Here is a 23,102-nt window from a genome sequence, read left to right as displayed (position 1 = left end):
TTTAGTCACTAGACCTGCAGGTCTAGTAACATGTTTATGATTTTTCCTGCAGCTATCCTCACAGAACCAGTGCTAATGTGTTGCGGCCACATGCTTCTCTCTATGCTGCTGAAAGATCGGCGTGGTGCAGGCTGAGCCCAACCATGCAGACTTAGGAAGGTGAAATTCTGTCAATAACTACAGACCGCTTGCCTCATCTTTCATTGTATGTTTAGTATCATGCTCTGTTTTTGCTCCAAACAACTGATTCATCATTGTTAGATAAGAGACTCAAGACCCTTTGCTCTGGTCGGTGATTACTACCATGACACTGTTGTCCCCTAGTGGGGTACAGCTCTCTGTCCTCCTCCCACCCCTGCCCCCAGGGTTCTGAATACTAGACATAATGAGGAGGGAAAGGAATTGATTTACTAATACAAACAGTAAGCGCGATCAGCATTGAAAGCAGATTATAGCTTCCCTAGCCTGGGCTGCCCACAGATGGAGCTAAGAGAACAAAGGGCCAGCATACAGCTCCAGCAGCAGGATACATCCTGAAGCTGAAGCAGGAGCTGTACAGTGAGCCAGAGTCAGGCTAGGTGAAGAACTAGGTCCTCAGTTGTTTGCAAATTCAAGAACTGATGAGACAGTTCTGATGTGCAGAGGCAGGACATTCCAAGAGTTAGGACCAAGGTAGAAGGCGGCACGACCTTCTTCTTCTACCTCGGTTCTGCATATGGAGGGGGTGTGTGAGTAGGATTCCTGCTGAGATGAGGTGAATGACAGGTTTGTGGAAGTTTATGTGGTTGTAGAGGTACATGGGGCAATGTTCTGTAAGGCTTTGTATGTTTGCAGGAGGTGTTTGAAGAGTACTTATTAGGTTTCGCTTGCGCTGTGCTTGTGAAATCTATTGCATTCAATATATCTTAAAAAGGGGCTTCTATCCCGCCATCCCTTCTTATTTGTTCATGTGCTTGTCACTTTACTTTTCCTTCTTTTTTATTGCTGTAGCGTTTTATTATTTCCTGTGTGCTTCTTTTATCAGTATCCCGTGGCCTAATTACTCATTCTCATTTGTCACGTGCTGGGATCAGACTCTTTTTAACTTATGTTTGCGTACTTTTGCAGACACATTTGAAGTATTCTTTTTGTGCCACCACACACTGCTATATTTTTTCTTTCTTCAACACTTTCATTTTTTTATTTTGCCTTTATTTAACTTTCCCTGGCTGCACACGTTAGTTAGCCTGCTGGGATTAAACTCCTTTTAACTTATGTTTGCATACTTTTGCAGACACGTGAAGAATTATTTTCGTGCCAGCACGCACAGCTACATTTCTTTCTTTCTCTGACACTTTCATTATTTAATTTTCCTTTTATTTAACTTTCCCTGGCAGCACACATTTATTTGTGCGCTTGTTTGCCTGGGTTGCTTCTTTGCCCTCCCACCCACTACCTCTCTGTGTTGCTGACAACCTCCCCCAACGTCCCTCTACCCCTCCTGCCATCCTTGGTTGTTTGTGATTTGCTGTTATGCTGCTCTTCAGCACAAACCCAGACATTTCTTGGGATAAAAAGGAAAGCGCTGCGTACTCAATCATATTGTTGGGATAAAAAGTAAAGCACTGTATTGCCTCCAATATAGGAGCAGGCTATTGCAAGACAGTCTTTTCAGCTTGGACCGTAATTCACAGATGATGGACTTTCATTATCACAGTGATAAAACTGTCAATGCGTTCTTGTGCATTTGGGTGGCAGCTGGAGCCCTTGTATATTGCATGAGTTTTTACAGTGCTCTTTCCAAGTTGGAAATGACAAAACTCTTAACATATTTCGCAGTACATGCACTTTCCTGCCTTTGTTTTAATGCACATTGGGCTATGTTTGAGAATTCCACAGGCTGCCTCTGTACACCCTTACATGGCACATTTTATATATACACCATGTTTAATATAAGCGTCACTATCTCTGGAAACCTCGCCAAAACAGCGGCAGTGTTTTTCTAATGGAGTTCACCTTCCAAGGAATTTTATACCAGCTCCAAGTTGCCCCTCAAGGTACGCAGTCGCTACATCGGTCTGCGGACTCCTTTTTATCGCGGATTAAGCGCACCTTTTCTAACACTCTGTTGGCAGCCTCAGTTTCCTGAAAGTGGTCATGACGCGTGCTGCTGTTGAGAATGTTGGCTTTGATGCCGCCAGTCACAAGGTCACAGACGGGTGCATGTTCACTGCTCAAGAGTTCCGCATTTGTTCTCAGCGTTGTCTCGGATTTGTCATAAACCCACCGATGTTTCCCCCCGGCTTTGTCTTCTTAACATCTGGACGGCTACTGACTTGTCAAGATCTGAGAGGTTGCGGGTCTCTCTGGGTTGTATGGTGGCAAAACGCAATATAGCCACAACATGGAAAGGAGTTGCCAAGCCAAGGTTCAATGACAGGGAATCAGACATGGATTGGTGTATGCAAGCAGAGGGTTATATATGAGAGCAGGGGATGCCCACGCAAATGGACTCAAATCTGGGTTCCTTGGAATGGAAGCAGAGGGTTGATATGCACCCCTTTCAGCGATGATCCCCCGATGTCAGCATTAGTAAAGTTTTGAATACGATGGGAACTACGAACATGTGATTACATGTAGACCCTGTTTCATGATATGGCAATTGCTGTACAAAGGCAATACGATTGCCAAAACTGTTGGAGACTGCACTATATTGCACTTTCTTTTGTTTGTAATGCTTTTATTTCGTTCTTGCAATAAAAAGATTTATATAAAAAAAAAGTCCCGCATTTGGAATTCGAGGGACGGGATTATACTGGAGAAGTAATGACAGCAAAACTGACTAAAGGCTGCTGATGACCAATACAGAGATTACAAAAAGGCCTACTGCTTTAGAAAGGACATCCCTGGTGTGGAAACTACATGTCACATTGGATCTTTCTTCACATCCCTGTTCACATCCTCTGCCAACCGACTCTTTTCTTGAGGACCACAACTACAGCTAAGTGTCACATTATATATCTTGCCTAAAGCTGGATGGGCCTGGCCCCCTTCCGCCTCCCAGCTCCTGTGGCGCTGTGATTTCTCAAGGGGTGACCTGGGCCAAGAAAGTACAACTCTGTACACCTATGCAAACGCCAAGCCAGCATGCTTCAATGTGTACTGGGGCTTTGAGCAGCTGCTGCACCTGCATGCATATTTACATCACTTGCTCTGACATGCATAAGCGCATTTCTTGTACAGGTCTGTATTTTCACACCTCTTGTCTTCATACAACAGCTTATTATTAATGATTTAGGCGAAACCTATTGCATTTAGCAAAGCTGTTTTTTGAAGTGGAAGCCTGTGGAGCTCTTGGAGTTGCAGGGTAACACGAGTGTGGGGTGGGAAAGCCTGAAATTTCTGTTTTGCGTTAATACTCTTTGCCTAGAAAAAGATGTCTGCAAACAAAAGCAATTCACTGGAAACCTGGCTGGTGCAGCAAAGCATAAATCAAACAGTGCCGTCTTCCACTGTAAAGTGACTTTAATTAAATTACTGGTATTATGTTTACTGGAAAGGGATCGTGTGCTTGGCAGGAAATATTCTATTTTTTATTGTTAACAATTTCTAACTTTAAAACAAACGTTGGCGTATATAACTTTATATATAGCTCTTTCTCAATGAACCAATGCTACCCACATGGCCATGATCACCCTAGAAACAAGCATTTGCAATGCAATAGGTCTCACCCTTGTGAGAGTTTGAGCTATTGGCGTTGTAAAGGACAATGCCTTTTATTTAGGTTTTAAAAACCAAAACATAATTAAAAGGTATTGTTATTTACAATGTCAATAGCTCAAAGTCGCGTAAATGCGAGACCAATTGCATTGCAAATGCTTGTTATTGTTCCAGCATTTTCTGAACCACGAACCTTGTTTTTGAGGTGCTGCAGCCCCCCTACTTCCTTTGCCCATACCTAGTGTACGTAGCTTAAGCCCGCTCTGGAGGTGCCCCCTTCTTCACAGTAACACGCAACAGGCACCTCTCTTTGCTGTCACGTTAGAGTGTTACAAGGGTTCTCCGCTCTCTCTTCCTTGAGACTACTTCACGCGGTCTCCCGCTCCGATACATACTGACTTTGCTTTCCTGCCTCAGTGTCAGGACGGTCACGGTCTCAAAACCGTTTAGCTCTGCGGCACGCTCTACTCTGTGTTCTTCAGCACTCACAGGCACGCACACTGCTCTCGTCTTGGTGGTGCAGCACTTACATTCCATGAGCCTCACTTTCCTGGCCCTTGGCTGTCTCGTCAGCTCCTCTCTGTGACTGGGACCCCACGGGGAGCTTCTGCTGATGCGCTAATCGCATGCCGCAAAGATGCTGCTTGAAATGTTCCAACCATTGAAAAGTAAAGAGTGGTAGATTGAAGAGTCAATAGCGTGGGCCTAATATGTGCAATATAGAAAGGTGGCCAATATAACAAATTGCAAAATTCAAAGCAAATTAATGAGGAATAACTGATTAGCTTGAACCTCCACCCTATTTTCTTCATTCCGCCTCCTCTCCTGCCCCTCCCCCCAAACCATGGCCTGCACACCCGTGCCTGTACTGCGAACTTCTCTTTAGCAAGCTCAGCTTTTTATTTTATAGATCATAACGTGCCATTTTCCCCACAGCTGCATCACTAGCGATTGCTACTGAAACAACCTAAGTATACGTCATTGTTCGCGGCCAAAACACTTTTCACATTGTGGGTGGAGCCCAGTTCCAGGCTAAAAATCTGAGTGCACTTATGAGGCACAATCGCCAAGGACGGATTGGCCATTTATATGAGCAGGCATTTCCCAGCAGGCGAGGTGTGAGTGGGGTGGAGTCTGGGTCACTGGAGGCCTGTTTTTGAAGGTCGACGACCGGTACCTCTGTCCACAGTTCCCCGCAGTATATGGCAGCCGACAAAAAGAGAAAGCACAGAAAAGACACAGGAACAGAGAGAGAAAAATGCAGGAACAGAGAGAGAGAGAAAGACAGGAATAGATAGCGAAAAATGCAGGAACCGAGATAAAAATGCAGGAACCGAGAGAGAAAGGCAGGAGCCGAGAGAGAAAGGCAGGAGCCGAGAGAGAAAGGCAGGAGCAGAGAGAGAAAGGCAGGAGCAGAGAGAGAAAGGCAGGAGCAGAGAGAGAAAGGCAGGAGCAGAGAGAGAAAGGCAGGAGCAGAGAGAGAAAGGCAGGAGCAGAGAGAGAAAGGCAGGAGCAGAGAGAGAAAGGAAGGCAAGGAAAGAGACAGGAAGGTAGCGTCGCAGAGCTGTAGTGCCAAGTGTTTGAATTTGGAAGACAATGTTGGAAAACAGGCTTTTATTGCGAGTGTCCACACACGAGCGTGGCACTACAGAGCTATAAAAGGAGCAGAGAGCGAGGGCCCACAGAAATGAATTCCCACATACTTAAAAGACATGTTCGTGATCACTGCAGGGGCGGGCACCACAGAAACAAAACATACCCGATTCGGAATATGTCTAAGGAGGAAGAGCAACGCGCTGAAAAAAGCCATTCCCACGTTGGACACCAAAACTGCGGAATGTTCTAACGGAGGAAATAACATTCAATAACAACTCACTGCCATTCAGGACACATTTGAAGGCACTCATCTTAGGCAGATATTGACAAGGCGGGTCAATAATTATGACATACACACGGTAACCCTTCTCCGCTATGCTGAGAATACCAGACACTTCCCAAACAGTTGCAGTGTTATGCACTGTGCTCGTTATCCTACCTTACCAGGCTGTAACCCGCCCGAAGCCCACGTGGCTCGGCCTGCGGAACAGCAATACATTTAATACATAAATACATTTAAAACAAGCATTGGCATAGCCAATAGGGCTCGCCTTTGGGACCTTATAAGTGTTTAGCCATGCAACTGTTGATGTTGTTGTACCAAGGATATTGTGCAGCATAACTAAATACTGATAAGGTCCCAAATGCAAGACCTATTGGCTATGCCACAGCTTGTTTTTGTTTTCTTTTAAGCAAGAATGTTGCTTTAACCCCTTCCATGCTCATGACGGAACGATTCAGTCATGAGCATCGGTTGAGCTGTGCTCATGACGGAACCGTTCCGTCATGGCCCCGCCCGCGCTCGAACCCTTCAGCACCGCGGGGGAATCCGCGCAGCGCTGAAGGGGTTAAAAAAAATGGTGATTTGTTCGGGAGTTTGGCAATGAATTGTTAACCCGAGAATGCATTTATTCATGGAGGTTACTACTGCATGACAGTAGGCACTTTTTTTTAGTCGCTTTATAAGGCAGAGAAAAGTGGGCAGCGCAGGAAGGAGGGCGCAGCAACCCCACTGGCTTGCTGGATCAGGGGGCCTTGTGTGTTGCTACACTTTTTTACAGGCTGGCTGTATCGACAGTCCCACTCCAGTATTATTGGCACTTCTGGGCAAGGCTGCTTAACTTTTAGGCGCTATCTATCAGTTGCTTATATTAAGGAGATCTGAAAAAGCTCTCAGCTGAGGTCAGCACACACACCACAGGGTAAGCACTGGATGCCAGTGAGAGCATCGAGAAGACCCGGGGCACTCCCAGAATGCACCACCATGGAGGGTGGTACAGAGGGGCGGAGGCAGTGTGAACAAATCAGAAGAGCATGCACAGAGCCCGGCCAGGGAGCACACAAAGGGAGCATGCACAGACAGGACCGGCTGGGTACAGTGGGCAACATTCACAAGAGCAAGAACCATGTTATTAAAAGCCTCAGGATAAACAAAGAAGTAAATTGTGAGGCTGTTTTTTTGTTTTTAGAGTCACTTTCAGGATCATGACATTTGTGCTAAAACTAACAGAACAAACTTAAAGTGTTGTTGAACATCAGGAAGTAGCATCCGAGACTTCCGAGCTCTGCAGAATTGGCAGTAAATTTAAACTTATAATATATATATATATATTATATAGTGCTAGCTAGACCCGAAGGTATCATAGCGCTTTACATGTTATGTGATAATGCCATTCAAGCTCTTCTTAGAAAGGCTGCGATGCTTGTGATAAAACATTATGAGTTTTAACAGCTTAAACATGGTTTTTTAAAACATACAAATAATTATGAAATTCTAAAAACTACCTTTGACAACACAGTGACTTTACAGCTGGATTTAAAACATCACTTCCTCCGCCATATTACAAATTACAGTTAATTTTGTGTATTATCACAGAAGAACTTGTGTGTTGCTACACTTTAACAGGGTGGCTGTCTCGACAGTCCCACTCCAGTATTAATGGCACTTGTGGGCAAGGCTGCTAAACACCCGCAGAGGAAGCACTGGATGCCAGTGAGAGTATTGAGAAGACCCGGGGCACTCCCAGAATGCACCACCATGGGACAGGGGGTGGAGGGTGGTGCGGAGGCAGTGTGAACAAATGAGAAGAGCATGCACAGAGCCCGGCCAGGGAGCACACAAAGGGAGCATGCTCCTTGAATGTGTTCACAAAATAGCTAAAACGTGACTTCTGCATTGTGCACATTAGGGGTGCAATCTGGATTTCGCGGCCGCTGTAAGAAAATGAAAGTGAGCAGCTGGCCACACGGCCGCGAAAGTGATCTCGGGGAGGGAATTGAAAGTGATCGCGGGCAGGGGGAAAAAGTGACGTGGCCATGCGGCCATGAAAGTGGCCAGGAGCAGCCAGCGGGAGGAGCTGGACACGCTCTGAGGGAGAGGGTCGTGCGTTGAGGCATGGGAGAGCAAGAAGAATGTCAGATGGCAGCTGCGCACGCGAGAGTGAGAGGGGTGGAAATCACGTGCAAAACGCGCTCTGTGGTGGGGGAAGGGTGTGCGTTGAGGCATGGGAGAGCGAGAGGAATGCCAGATGGCGGCTGCGCGCATGCAAGCGCGCGTAACCGCACGCTGGTGGCCGGCAAAAGCCTTCAGTAGCACTTTAAAAACCCGCTTACTAAATGTCTCGCAGAGCAGCGCATTCATTGGCTCAGGCGAGACCTAAAAAGATTGTGAGCGGGGACTCATGACAACTCAGATGGACAAGCGTGGCATCACTATCGGCGCTCTCTTGGGAGTACCATCTGGGCTCGCTCGGTGCAACCTGGGGCTAGCAGAAGCTTTTCCAGATCTCCATTTCACTTCCAGTGCAGCTCCACCAACACTTTACGAGTTAACTTTCCAGACACCTTTTGTTCCCCTGACGTAGGCAGCAGTTTCCTAGATTTATCGGTTGTTTTAAGCAGTTTCACAACAAACTGCAACGTTTTTCTTTTTTAACACAGTCGGTGTAAAGTGTTCAGTGGTGAGTAAGGCATCTCATCTGCACCTACAGAGAGCGATAACTGCAAAAAAACTGCCACGAACGGCTCCAAATTGGCTGGCTTTGTGATTGTTTTCTAAATAGAAATCTACGAGCTTGCACACTAAAACTAATTCCGAAGTGGCTTGTGGTGGCGCTTGAGCCAAGGCGGGCGCGGCGGTGTGTGGAGAGCTAGCAGGCTGCCTTTCAATTTATTTGGTTAAATCCCGGGCCTTGCTGACGGACGGGCAGGAAGAGGCGCTACAGGGACGGCTGCCTCGGCCCAAGCAAGAGACCAGTGACGTGGTGCCAGTAGAAGCATCGATCTCTTGTCTTTATGGGGCCATGTGTTTCTAATTAGAAACACATGGCCCCATTAAGATAAGAAATTTATTTGAGACAGCAGCAAAGCAGGCGACCCAGTCCGGATCAGAGGCGAAAGGGCATTAACAAAAAACCCTCATTTCCACTGGCAGGCCACCGTTTAGCATAAACGGTGACGCCAGCCAATGGAAATGAGGGGTGGGACTTCAAGTCACCTTCTCAAATCTACTCTCCTACAAAATCTCTCGCCCAGCGAACGGAGCTTTGCGCTGCAACGCCATGCGAGTCCTAAAAACACCTCCACCATGAGGTCAATCCACTCAGGGGCTCCTATCGGACACCTGCACTCACCGCACCTACTCCAGAGGACTGCAATGCATCAGCTTCATGCTCACACCTAACCTGAATGCCTCCATCTCTTCTGCAACCTTCCCAAATGCTTAAAAACATGCAACTGTTCTCTCAATGCTGGAGAAACCTTCAGCGAACTCTTCAGTGGCATAGCTAGGCCTTAGGCCGCCTGTGGTGGCCCCTGCGTTTGCTGCCCACGCAGCACGCAATTAAGATTGGCAGGGTGGGACAGGGGGTGGGGGTTGAGGGGGTGCGGCCAATTCTTGCGGCTGCGACAGCCGCAGGTAAGAGCAGGGGAGGGGTGCCGGCCCCTACCCCCAAAACTCTTGCCGCCTGGGGTGGTCCGCCCCCACCGCAAACCCAGCTACGCCAGTGAAGAAGAAGAAGAAATTCTTTATTGTATAGTTAATTAAAACCTTTACAATATACCAAGACATAAAAATATGTTTCCTTCACATGCCATAATAGAATTAATATATACACGATAAACAATAAATAAAAAATAAAAATTTAAAAACTAGAGGAATTGTTAAATTATGGTTGTGGCATATATTATTCTTTTGTTAAATTCCCGAAATAGGATAAAAATTTAATTAGTTGACAAATTAATTGTGGGTCCTTTGAGTCCAGACTTTTTAGTATTGCTGATCTGCAGGTGCGGATACCACTTTCATTGAACTTCCTCTTGAGCAAATCCCAGCGGTGGCATTCTACGCCAGTGGAACCGTTCAATGATCGCCGGTCACCCTGCTACCATTCCCGGCCAAGGTCTTAGAGAAAGGTATTAACAAATCCCTCACTGAATACCTTAATGACCAACGACAACTTGACACCACTCAGTCTGGATTTAGACCAAACCACAGCATGGAAACTGCCATCATCGCTACCATGGATGACATCCGCATGACTCTGGATAGAGGAATTACAGCGGACCTCATCCTTCTGGACCTCTCTGCAGCGTTTGCAATGGTGTCTTACCTTATAACGCCTACACATCGAAATCAAAGGACACGCACTCTGATGGATCTGCTCCTTCCTGACTGGAAGGACCTAGACAAGAAACCTCAAAACCTTCGACAGACCCCCTTCTTGATGGACTGGAACCTGCGAAGCCCCCCTCCCCCTGCGCCTTGAGACCCTCACGGGTGAGTAGTCACGCTTAACAAACACCTGATTGAGACAGTCAGCCTGGCACCGTACACTTTGAATGCCCGCAACCTCATGTGTGAATTTCCGCAAGGATCTTCCCTGAGCCAGATCCTCTTCAACGCTTACATGATCCCTGTTGCCAGCATCATCCGTGCTCTCCACATCAAAGTCTTGTTCTACGCCGACGACATGCACCTCATTCTCTCCCTCACAGACAAGATACCCAGTACCTGATCAAGTTCAATGCCTGCATGACTGAAATCGCCCACTGGATGAAGCCCAACTGTCCGAAGCAGAACAAAGATGAGACCAAAATCGAAACCTTTGGGAAGAGCACTTCACCATGGGACTCCGCCTGGCAGCAAACAGAGATTGACACCTACCCCCAAACCAAAAACGCCCAGTTCATCATCAACAGAAAACTCAACAAGACCACTCAAGTCAATGCTGTCACCGTCTCATGCTTCCATAACATGAGGAAGATGTTCAAAAAGCTCCCAATCAGCACCTGGAAAAACGTCACACATGCCCTCATCACAAGCAAGCTGGACTAAAGGAACACCCTCTATGCCGAAATCAACAAAAAACTCTCCAGAAGGCTGCAGACCATTCAGAACTCTGCAGCCAGAAATCACTCTCAACGCCCTTCGCTGCACTCGCATCATATCACACTTGTAGGAGTTCTATTTGCTCCCCATTAACAAAAGAGCACAATTCAAACTCCTCACTCACACTTTCAAGGCAATTTATAACACTGACCCAGCATACCTCAACAATTGCATCTGCTTTCAAAAACCTTCCAGACCCTTCGACTCATTCTGACTCCTACTTGCCCATATTCCATGCATAGACAAAACCAGATCTGGTGGTTGTGCCTTCTCCTACATGGTTCCTAAAGCATGAACAGACCTGCTGCTACACCTGAGAGCCTCCTACTCATTTCTTGAATTCTACAGTAAGCTGAAGTCCTGTCTTTTTGAATAGTCCCTCTGTTTGACTACTCACAAATGCTCAATGCCAGCATACCCTCTCTAGTGCGCTCTACAAACCTTCATAACATAACACATATTCTAACTATCAACAGTTGGAGGTCCAAAGGTTGCTGCATGTTTACTGTGGCTATTAGGTGTGTTATGGAAAATACAATACGTAGTCTGTTGCGCAAGGATTTGCTAATTTAAATGAGTGGGATTATCACCTGTATGTTCACGGTTCTCAACGGAAATTTAAGAGAAAACAAATGTGGGAAATACAAATCCTACTGCTTTGTGTGCCGTGTTAACAATCCTTGCACTGCTTGATAAATGTCATGTTTTCTTTTAAAGAACCAAGTCCTATTGAAAAATGGAAAAGCTTGATTTATACAAGTCTTTATAAAATGGAACATGGCCCCTTAGCATGAGCACAACGTATCCAGTCCGAGAATTTGGTTTGCTTCTATTAAACAAAACTGTCCGTACGCTTATGATAATTAATAGTTAAGTAAAACACTGGACTGGATATTGCGTACATACATATGATAGACATATTTAATGTGCCACTAGTCCAAAGTTCCCATCGGGGTGGGTGGGTGAGGGGGTGTCAACTCACGGAAGGTGTTCAGAAAATCAAGCAAAATATCAACCTCGTTTTGGCTTAAAAACGGTACGTGATGAAGGTTTGCATGGTGGAGGTCGATATGGGGTCTGCGAAACTATAACATAGTACTGAATATGAGGAGAGGGATCTGATAAAAGTGAGTATTATCTGAAAGTGAGTAATATGATTTGGGACTAGGTCTCCTCAAGACTGTCGCTGAGGGCTCTACCTCTAATTTGGGGGGCCAGCGAGGGGTGTTATTTTGCTTCCTGAATGAGATGAAACTTCACAACACGACATGGAGGTGGTGGGGGGGGGGGGGGGGGGTACAGCGTTCATCTCTTCAAGAGGTACATTCAGATAAGGGGCTGTAGTGCATAGTGCTTCACATCCTGTTTTGTCCCAAACTCCCTATTCCTAGTGGCCTAAGGTCAGCCTATCAGCACTTCCTATCAGGGCGGTGGTTGGGTGACACGGGCAGCTGCCCCCCTGCCAGGCTCACAATGAGTGAGAGGGAGTAGTTTGCTTATCCTTACCGGGGCTCTTCAGATTGTAGCGGGCTTCCATGGCTGCGGCGGCTGTTGCTGGTAGGACCTACTCTCGCGGATGCTCGTTGTGTGCCGGGTTCATGTCGGTGTTCCGCCGCCCCAGCTTTAGCCCTGACGTGGCACCAAGTTCGTGGCCCTGCCCCGGTGTTCACACTAACACTGCAAGCTGCGGCGCCCGGGGAGGTGACGTCAGATCCAGCCGCTGACTGTGTCCTTCAATGCAGCGCCAACATAGAAAAGGGACTGGTGCGACGAAGAAAGTGCAAGCGAAACTGCAGAAAGGGTGGGCGGAGGCAACGAGCTCGCAGACAGGCCATGTTATGAGCAGGAGGCTCCTCTTCAGAGTACAGTTCATCATTGAATTGAAAAAAAGACAACAGACTTTTTACGGCACTAAAGTGTATTTGGATTTTTATGCATCTGACTTTAGGTAATCGCTACTGGCTGCGCTATCATAATTGTAATTGACATTCAAATATGTTTGCTGCTTTACAAGTAAGTACCCATAATATTTTAATAATAGGGATATGAAGGGCTTTTTTGGTAATGTTTCCTAATGAAAGATATGTAGCATATACGCATTTTTGTGGTGCTAGATGGCTGCAACATACAAATACTATAATGTGCAATATTTCTGGACGCTTCTCTGCTCTTTCACTTTCTTGTACTGTCTTTATGATTTTAATTTAAATGACCCTGTGCTGAACATCTGGTATCCTAAATCTGCTCTCAGTTCCACGACCTCGTAGCTTAACAAACCACGTGATGTATTTTAATGGCTATTGCAAATACAAGAGATACATTCCCATGTGGATAATGCAGTAGACCAGTTACAGGTGGTTTCCACTAGATTCCAGAGCTTCCGTTAGCTTTATTGGAGAGGAGGTCGTGCAACTCCATGCATACAAATTTGGAAGCCATTTCCATATTTGAGCTTCTAAACCATGGGAACTCGCTAACATTTTTCCAGGAGCCAAAAAATTTGGGCAGTGATGTGCCTGAGGGCCGCATTGATGGTGGTGGTTGCCGGGGGTAATGGGAGTGAGAGCGCGCAGGGTTCAGCCCTGCCAAGTACCACGCATCAGGTGTTAAAATAACACAGTTTAATGTGGTGGTCCGCATTATAATGCATTAATCATGCATTTTTTGGTGGCTTGACCACTTGTGCACTGAGAGGAAGTACTTAAGCACTGGAGTGGGGGGCGTGGCTTGGCAGGCTGCAAGATGGCCGCACTCTAAGTGGGCTCTGCCGGCCAAGTTTATTAATCCAGCATAATCCGCATGCAGACAGCTTTATTTCTGTCACTCACCTGCAGATCCTGTAGCAGCAGGTCCCTGGGAGCGGTCTGGTGCCGTTTTGACTCCCGGACGCCCTGTGTGGGACGCAGTTTGGTGCCCCCCGGCCTGGCGGGGCCTGCTCCTCGTGGTGGGTCTGGTTTGGCCCTCTGCTGCCTGATTCCCTGATCGCCGCCAGAGGGGTCCGTGTCACCCGGAGGGCGCCGAGGGCCCCCACGCTACTAGCTCCGGTGAGTGAGGCTGGTGCTGCTTGCGGCGGGGTTGGGGGTCCGTGTGCTGTACGCCCGGGCCTGCCGTGGCAATTGCTCCACCCTGTTCCCCGGCTGGGCCCTCTCGGGCGGCTGCTGGAGCCCGGGCCTGGTTGTGGGTGCAGCGGACCCCCCGCGTTTCCCCGTCGTGGCTCCCCCTGCTTTGCGCCTGCTGCTGGTTGCATCTGGGTGCATCTGTGTGGGGCGGCCAGTGAGGGACTGGGCTCCAGCTGCCTGCTTCCACGACCTGAGGCACCCTGCCCCAGCCGCTTCTTGGCCGCCGCTCCGGCTCCCCTGCTATGCCGCTCCTGTGCCTCGGTGGTAAAAATTACACACGCGGGGCGGACGGCGCCCATCACTGGACCGGCCCTACTCCAGCATTTGCTGCATCACGGGGGCGACGAGAGCCTGGTGTGACGCACTGAACCTTCACCCTCCCCCTGCCACATCTCCCAGAGCGAGACCCCGCACCCGCAACATCGTACTCACTGGAGATGCTTGGTGCCCCTCACACGTCCTGTGCTTGGCCTTCATTAGACTACTGTGGCTCCTAAAACCTCCCCATCACAAAAGACAGTGCCACGCTGGCCCTGAAGCCTGCCAGACGGCGACAGCCTATATCGTAGGGTGCTCGCTGGTCAGCCTCATCCCACGCCGGGCACCCGCTCCTGCAGTGCCACTGTTGCAGCGTGGAACATCAAATTCCCCCTTCGTCACAGACCAAATGCTGCAATGGCAAATTCACTCAAATACATTCATTGGTGGGGCCCATAACACCAACACTCATACTTCATTGATCTGCTTCCCTAGAGGAATACGTTTCCAAACGCTGACATGAAAGGAATATCTTTACCTAAACCCTATATGCATTGAATACTTTATTAACTCCAACCTTGTGATATTCCCCTCATTGGGTGATGAATCAGTTAGTTGTTTATTTGATTTAGTGATCCAATTCATCTATCTATACTCTTCTCTTATTCTAGTTTCTTTTTCAAATAATCGACACAACACATTTATCAATTAATCAAATATTGTTTATCTAATAAAATTGCAAATTGTTAGAAATCATCATCCAAACCGCAGAGCATCATATTTACCTAATCTGGCTTATAGTTGTCCTCTAAGTCAGTCAGTCGTGGAAAACCTTTAAATTCATCAAAGTCAGGCCGCAATTCAGCCTCTCATAGATTCAGGATAACAGCTGTCCAGCAGTGTCACCGTCCTCTCCGTCAGCATAGCGTCAGGAAATCAAGTTCGTCAAAAAAGAGCGTTTTTTAGTTCACTTTTCTACCTACTTTTATAATGAAACTAATGTCAAAATGTATCAAGAATGGGGTTTTAGACAGTCCTCATTGGTGGATTTGGGGTCGATCGGTAAAGTTCTCACATAGTCCGCAAGATTAAGTCATCGCACTTGCTGGTTCTGGTTTTAAAGACAGTCCATTGTTTTATCCTTGGCGAAGCTCCCAGAGTGTCCTTGGTAGGAACATAATCTCCTGGGGTCAGGGCGAGGCCATTGTTGATGGCAGTGACGCATGTGCACTTCACCTAGAACCTCGTGTGACAGCAGCAGTCACGTTGTACGTCTCTGTCAGCCATTTTGAAGAAGGCCGAAATGGTCAACTTAAGCAAAATAAACACAAAAACATAATTAAAACATGGAAATGGCTAATAAAATGTTAAACCCTCACTAATTCCCTTATGTGTAAGTAATTATCTAGCAGAATAGCAACATTTAAAGCGTTTATACTCACTCAATGATGCGCAACTTACAATTACATCACAAAAGCAACATATATCATGCAATATTCTAATTTTCTACTATTAGTATGCGTACATGTGTTAGTATACAATTAGTTTAGCCATGCAAAGTGCAAATCCCACGTGTAATTCTTTTGTTAATATAATTGATAAGTCTTCCACTTCAAACAAATTAATAAGATTACTATTAGTTGATTATTCATATTAATATAAACATGTATAATGGGGGGGGGTATACAAAATTTTGTACTACCCGCTCCAGCAATCCCCCCTTTGGTGATTATATCACCACACCAACAAAAATTTTGTATCCCCTTTTACGGAATTTCAAAGTGATTTCTTGTTTTATTAATATTTCAGTTTTCCCTGTTTCTTCTCTTTTTGCTGTTTTATACATACTCTCCTTGATTTCTTCCAATTCTATTTCTTCAAATTCTCTTTCCTGTTTCTTATCTCTTCTCCTTAAGTTTTCTCTTTTTAACCTTTTCTGATTTTTATCCTTTTTACGACAAATACATCCTAGTCTAATTATTAATACTAAGAAAATCACACATGTTAATGGAAATAATATCTTACCTAAAAATGTACTACCTAGTTTAACTACAAAATGTTTAATAGCTGATAGTTTCTTTCCAATCTTTTCCCAAACATCTTCAACCTCCAGTGGTGCAATTTCGTCATGCAATTCTGTAATATTCTTAATATAAATGTTCAAATCTCTACTTTCGTCAGGAATGTAAGTACAACAATGTTGAACTTTCAGCATTCCACAGACTCCACCCTCTTTTGCCAATAAAATATCAAGGGCAAGTCGATTTTGCATTACCATAGCACGCATGGCAACCATTTCAGTATTTACCAATAAGAATCCTCCAGCGGTGCTTGTTGACAAGCGATCCACTACTGTTGAAAGTCTTCTCATTTTGTTTGCATTCAGAGATATTCCCACTGCGGGTATCAGTGCTCCAAAAATGTCACCCACAATTTCAGTCCCAAGATTCTCTCTTACTACGTGCTAAATAGCTACCTAAACTATGTACACCATCTTCTCCTCTATCCATATGAAAAATCTTTGGAAAAACCAGGCCAACATAACATGTGCCATACCAATGGTCTGGCAAACGATAATATGCCCTGTTCCTACAAATGAAATACAGTCCTGGAAAAACTGGATCTTTTTCACCTTTAAATCCCCATCCTCCCATGATTCGGTATGTATCATGGCACTCACTATTCCCAACAAAATATTTATCATATGCTGTTTGATTCCTTCTAATATACAATTTCCCTTTCTGAGGCCAATCTAAAGCCATAGTTCGACTCGTTTCCCCTTTCAAGTGTTTCTCCATTTCTACATCCCAAACTGTTTTCTCCACTTTCCCTTCTGAAGCCTTTCTTTGCATTTTCAATCTCCTTTCTTCAACCATATCCAAAAATGTCTTCCCCTCTTTCTTTAAACTGCAAGTCAAGTTATTTCTAAATATGTATTCTAATGTTAGTTCTTTAGTCTCTAAGAAAAATTCACCTAATACCTTTGCAGGTTTTACCTTGTTTAGTTTGTTAATTGACGGTACTTGTGAAAATATAGTATCTACATCTGAAAAATAATACTCTAATTTACCTGTTTGATAAAATAAACTAGCTATTACACTACATGTTATTCCATATGTTATTGGAAGGTGATGATAAGTCACTCCTTCAGATACAGATGCAGGTAACTGCATACATACGTAGCAATCCCTTACGTCCATTGTTTTTACATATTCATACAACAATTTTGAAAACACATTATTAGAAAAATCTGTTATAGACCTATCTTTATGGAAATCATTTTTATCTATTCCAGTCGGATCTACCTTTTGAATCTTCCCTATATTAGTTATGTTATCACTATGCCCTTCTAATGTATCTATAGTAACTTTAAATGACATTAGTAGAGCAAGTATACTCCAAAGAAGCATTTATAATCCTATACAACAACAACAACACATTTTACACCATCTCCTAAAGAATGTACATCTACCTTTGTTACTATCTATGTTTGCCATCTTTGCCAAAATGGACTGTGTCTTTTGACTTAGCCTCCTCTACTTCACAACTAGTTTTCTAACCCAAGGCTCTAAGCACCTACGTGGTTCTACCAGTTTTTGTCTTTTTCAGTATTTTATTGTCTTTCCATCAGTAGTTTTCTTGTCTCATTCAGTTTGGCATTTCATCATCTTTCACTTTTCCTTCGTTTTCGGTATACAGAATGTCCTTAACATCCGCTTCTTCTCCAATATCAGACAAGATAACTCTCAGGATTTCCGATTCTTCGTCTTCCTCAACCACTTCCAGTACAACCACCTCTGGATTTTCTTGGCTATCCGCCTCTTCTTTTACTTCAGGCAGGGCCACATATGTCCATTCCGGTGATTTATACTTATGGTTAGGTTTCCTTGTTATTTTGCTTTCTTTAACCACAATTGTTTCCCCTTCTTTTGATTTCTCCTGACTCGTCACTTCATTCACCTGTTCCGCCCTTGGTGAATTTACTCGTGTCAGTCGATATCTCAATCTTTTTATTTTATTCGGTCAAACGTCGTCCTTTGCAGCTCTTTTCAATTTACTCCCTTTATCGTTTTTTTCAGTCCTCCAAGCTCTCTTTCGCAGAACTCGGCCTTCTGGTACTTCATCTTTGCTTTCCTCTGACTCTGTTTCAACTTGCTTTTTACTCTCAACAGTTTCTTTTTCCACCACTTCTTTTGTTTCCCCTACTTCTGTCCCTCCTCGAATCTCCGGCACGCAATCTTCCTGCTGACTACTTGTCCCTGCTTCTAACTGGATGTTGGAGTTCCCTACACCTCCTCGGGGTCTTCCGCAATAATCTTTCCCTCTCTCTCTGTATCTGGCACCTGTCCATCTAAATGTGTTGTTTCAGGTGGAATTTCTCTCAGTCTTTCATCTGGCACTTCCTTCTCATGAATCTCTTTTATTGTCTCTCCACTGTCCTTTTCTTTGTTCTTCCCTTGTTCTTTCCTGGAAGATTGTGCTCTTTGTTCTGTCTCTGAATCTGAACTGGTATCAGAAATCTGTAACCTTCTCCTCAGGGAATTACTTCTGGGGACACAAGTTAAACTTGGTTCTGTTTCCCCCCTTTCAGGGTTTTCTTTGTCTTTTGGCTCTCCGTCATCTGACTCAGTACTGGATTCTGATTAATTAAAATACTCCTTTTCTGTGCTGTCGACTGGACTTGGAATTCTCAAAGTATGGTTTGCATGGATCCAATTCTTCAATCCAGCACACTTCACAGCTGTTGTTGTGGTCAAGATAACTTGTCTTGGTTTTCCCCACCTGGGAACCAAACAGTTTCTTCTTCTGTGGACTTTTATCCTTACACAGTCCCCTGGGCTTAGATCATGGGCTGGCTTCTTTTCAAGGGTGGTGGCATCCGCTCCAACCTGATGAAACACAGAATGAACTGCGTCAGCCAGGCATTTACAGTATTCCAACACCATGTCATCAGTTATAGTCATCAGCTTGTTGACTGGTATAAAAACGTGGCGCATGGCTCGTCCCATGATGATTTCATGTGGACTCAACCCTGTAGTTCTGTCTGGAATTGATCTAATAGTCATGAGTACTAGAGGCAAGACGTCAGGCCATTTCATACCTGTGGCTAAACACATTTTCCCTATTCTGTTTTTGATAGTACCATTAATTTGTTCCACTACACCAGAAGCCTCTGGTCGGTAGGCACAATGCAGTTTTTGTCGTACATTCAATGCTTCACAAATCAGTTTTATGATCTCATTATGAAAATGTCCTTCTCGGTCTGATTCAATTGTCACTGGGAACCCAAATCTAGGGATAAATTTCCTCAAAAGTAATTTTGCCACTGTCATCCCATCATTTCTTCTTGTTGGGAATGCCTCTACCCACCTGGAAAATAGACATACCATAACCAAAACATACCTCAACCTGTTACAGGGAGGCATTTCAATGAAATCCACTTGCATTCTGGTCAAAGGCCCTCCTTCTCGACCTATTGTTCCTAGACTCACTACTGTCTTTCTTCCTGGATTGTATTGCTGACAAATTAGACATCTCTGACAAAGACTTTCTGCTATAAGTCTGAATTTTGCATTATACCAAGTCTGCTTAAAGGACCTAATCATAGCATCTCTCCCTATGTGTCCCTGTCCATGATACATCCGTGCCATGGCAGACATCATGCTATCAGGCATGACTGGTCTTCCATCTCGATAGACCCACACATGATATTTCTCTCTTGGTGCACATCCTGCTTTTACCCACTGTTTTATTTCTTCCTCTCCTGCTTCGTCCTGCAATTGTCTTACTTCTTCCCATGTTCCCACAGTGTTAGTAAATATTGAGAAACAAGAAATCACCTCCTTTTCCTTAGCCTGATTGATTGAATTCTGATTTCGTGCACAGTATTGCGCCATGTCATTTGCAAATTTGTTACCAGTGGCAATGTAATCACCACTGCGACTATGGGCAGCACATTTTACAACAGCCAATTGCCTAGGCAGCTGTATCGCCTCAAGCAACTTTCCAACCACTTCAGCATTCTTAATGGGAGTTCCACTCAAGGTTAAGAAACCTCTCTGCAGCCATATCTGGCCGAAGTCATGGACGACCCCATAGCCATACTGGCTATCAGTTATCACAGTCACTCTCACACTTTTCCCAATCTTGCATGCTCTCATCAAGGCAACAAGTTCAGCTACTTGGGCTGATTTTACTCCTTTCAAATAGGATGCTTCCATTACTGCTGCAACTGTACATACCGCATATGCTGCACTCAGCACTCCATCATCTGTCCTCAAACAAGATCCATCGACAAACATAACAAAATCACTTTCTGGTAGGGGTTCATCTTTTATGTCAGTTTGTGGTTTTGTACAGAAATCAAATACATCCAAACAGTCATGATCTGCTTCATCTCTTACTTCCACATTCTCTGCATCTGGCAACAGTGTTTAAGGATTCACATTCACACATCTCACAAGACTTACATTTGTTGCACCCAATATGACCTTTTCATACTTAGTCAGCCGACTGTGTGTAATATACTGAGTACGACTCCTTGTTAAAAGGATCGCCACATTTCACTTTCACAGGATATCCCATCACAATTCCCTCACTCTGTTCCAAACTTCGACATGTAGCAGCTACTGCTTTCAAACACCCAGGTAGGGCTACAGCTACTGGGTCCAACATGGATGAAAAATATGCAATTGGTCTCCTCAGTTTTCCATGCTTCTGTACTAGAACAGAGAGTGCACATCCATTTCTCTCACTGCAATACAATTCGAACTCCTTCTCATAATCAGGCATACCTAATGCAGGTGCTTCACACAATCCATCTCTCAATCTTTTGAATGCTGTCAATTCCTCTTTGTTCAAATCGATAGGATCTCTCACATCACTTCTTGTCAGTCGTACCAAAGGTTTTGCGATCAATGAAAAATTGCTAATCCACTGACGACAATATCCAACCATTCCCAGAAACATTCTCACTTCTCTTTGGGTCATTGGTGGACTCATTCTCTTTATGATCCTGATTCTGTCTATGGTTATTCTTCTCAGTCCTTTTTCAATGTTATGTCCTAAATATTGTACTTCCTTCTTACAAAATTGTAATTTCGATGCTGACACTTTTAGTCCTCCATCTGCCAAATGATTCAGCAAGGCTACCGTGTCTACCTCACAAGCTTCACGGGTTTTCGATGCCACAAGCAGGTCATCAATGTATTGAACTAGTACAGAATTTTCAGGCATTTCTAGACTTTCCAAAGACTTCTTCAATAGCTGATTAAATATTGAGGGGCTTTCTGTATACCCCTGTGGAATTCGGCACCTCGCCAAAATACGCTCACCGAAACTAAATGCAAAAATTTGCTGACTGTCATGATGCAAAGGGATGGAAACGAAAGCATGGCATAGATCAATCACTGTATACCATTCTGCGTCATGGGGAATCTGATATAAAATCACAGATGGATTTGGTACAATGGGACAGCATGTTACAACAATTTTGTTTATCTTTCTCAGATCTTGTACTATCCTGAACTTTCCACTAGGCTTTTTCAGTCCCATTATTGGTGAATTACATGGGCTACTCATTATTTCTCTCAAAATTCCTTGTTTTATCATTTTCTCAATCACAGGAGTAACTCCTTCGATTATTTCAGGTGTCAATTTATATTGAGGGACATTTGGGTAACTTACTCCTTCTTTTACTGTTATTTTTACTGGGTCTACATTTCTCATCAATCCTACGTCTTCTCTTGTGAAATCCCAGACTTCTGCTTTAACGGATTGTTTTAATTCTTTTGGCAATTCATCAGGGTTAAATACAGCATAGGTTCCAGTAACCTCCTTCTCCCTGTTTGCCATTGTCATTTTATACAGCACATCATCATCTGGTGTTTCAAAGGCTATTCCATCTGGAGTACAAAATATAGTGCAGTTCATCTTGCACAATAAATCTCTACCTAACAAGTTCACAGGACTGGTGTCGCACACGACAAACCGGTGCATTTCAGAGAATTTCCCTATGCTAACTTTCACTGGTTCTGTAAGGTAAGTTTTAATCTGTCTGTTGGATACACCAACTACTTGGATCGTTTCATCCGAGAGAGGAAGATACTTGACATCAGCTGATCTAAGAGTTGATCGAGTAGCACCAGTATCAACTAGGAAAGTAATATTTTCATTATTAACTTCTCCATCTACAAATGGGCCAGTCTGGTCTACTTCTAGAGTTGCGCCAAGCACGCACTCTTCTTCCTCCCTTCGGCACCGTCAATAACCCTGTTCTGAATCGCTTTCATCGCGTTGCAGCCAATACTGTGAAGCAGCGCTAGCACGTGGCGGTTTATTTACCTGTTCTTCGTTGTAGAATCCATTTTCCTTACTATATTTCTGGCAATTTTTGTTGTGTGGAAAATGTGGTTTTGGCACCTGATTCTGTTGTGTTACAACCTGCTGTTGTCGCTGCTGTTGACCACTCACTTCATTCTGCACCTGTGGATTCAATGATGCATTTTCATTGTTAGTACTCAGAGGAAATTTACACTCAGATTTCCAATGCCCTATCCTACCGCAATTATGACAAGGAAATTTCTTTTTAGCTTCCTCGATATTTCCTTTACCTTTCCCACGATCACATTTTGGTCTTGACCCTGCTTGTTCTGCTAATTGAGCTTCCTGTCTCTCTGCTACCTTTACTTGTGCCCACATAGCCTTTTCTTTCAATTTTCTCTGTTTTGCTTCAATTTCATCACTGAAATATTTCGCATGTCTCAGTACTTCGTCTATTTTCTTATTTTGCCAGTCTACGGTATGCTGTTTTATCATCTCACTAATTTCTGGACGAAGACCGTATACAAAACTGTATACAAAATGACTCAAATCCTTTTCACTTAGATTTTCATCTCCACTAAATTGTTTAAAGGCCAAAAATAACCTCTCATAATAGGCATGTACTGACTCTTTGCTTTCCTGATGTGTTCTATCAATTTTTACCTAGTCTGTCTCTTTAGGTGGTACTTTGTTTTTCAAAAATGCCATAACCTGTTCGT

General features: G+C 44.5%; 1 protein-coding gene across 1 annotated transcript in view; it reads right to left on the bottom strand.

Moving 5' to 3' along the window:
* UBE2J1 (ubiquitin conjugating enzyme E2 J1) overlaps positions 1-12,442 on the bottom strand; it is a 127,229-nt gene extending 114,787 nt beyond the window's left edge. The window contains exon 1 of the mRNA XM_085611170.1: positions 12,191-12,442. Within this exon, the coding sequence (XP_085467296.1) occupies positions 12,191-12,221 (31 nt within the window). The 5' untranslated portion in view covers positions 12,222-12,442. The remainder of the gene's footprint in view (positions 1-12,190) is intronic.
* Positions 12,443-23,102: the final 10,660 nt, after the last annotated feature.

The sequence above is a fragment of the Triturus cristatus genome, chromosome 6 (assembly GCF_964204655.1).
Source record: "Triturus cristatus chromosome 6, aTriCri1.1, whole genome shotgun sequence".
NCBI classification, from domain to species: Eukaryota; Metazoa; Chordata; class Amphibia; order Caudata; family Salamandridae; genus Triturus; species Triturus cristatus.
The sequence above is the reverse complement of the archived record's forward strand: the minus strand, read 5'-3'. Positions and strand labels throughout refer to the sequence as shown.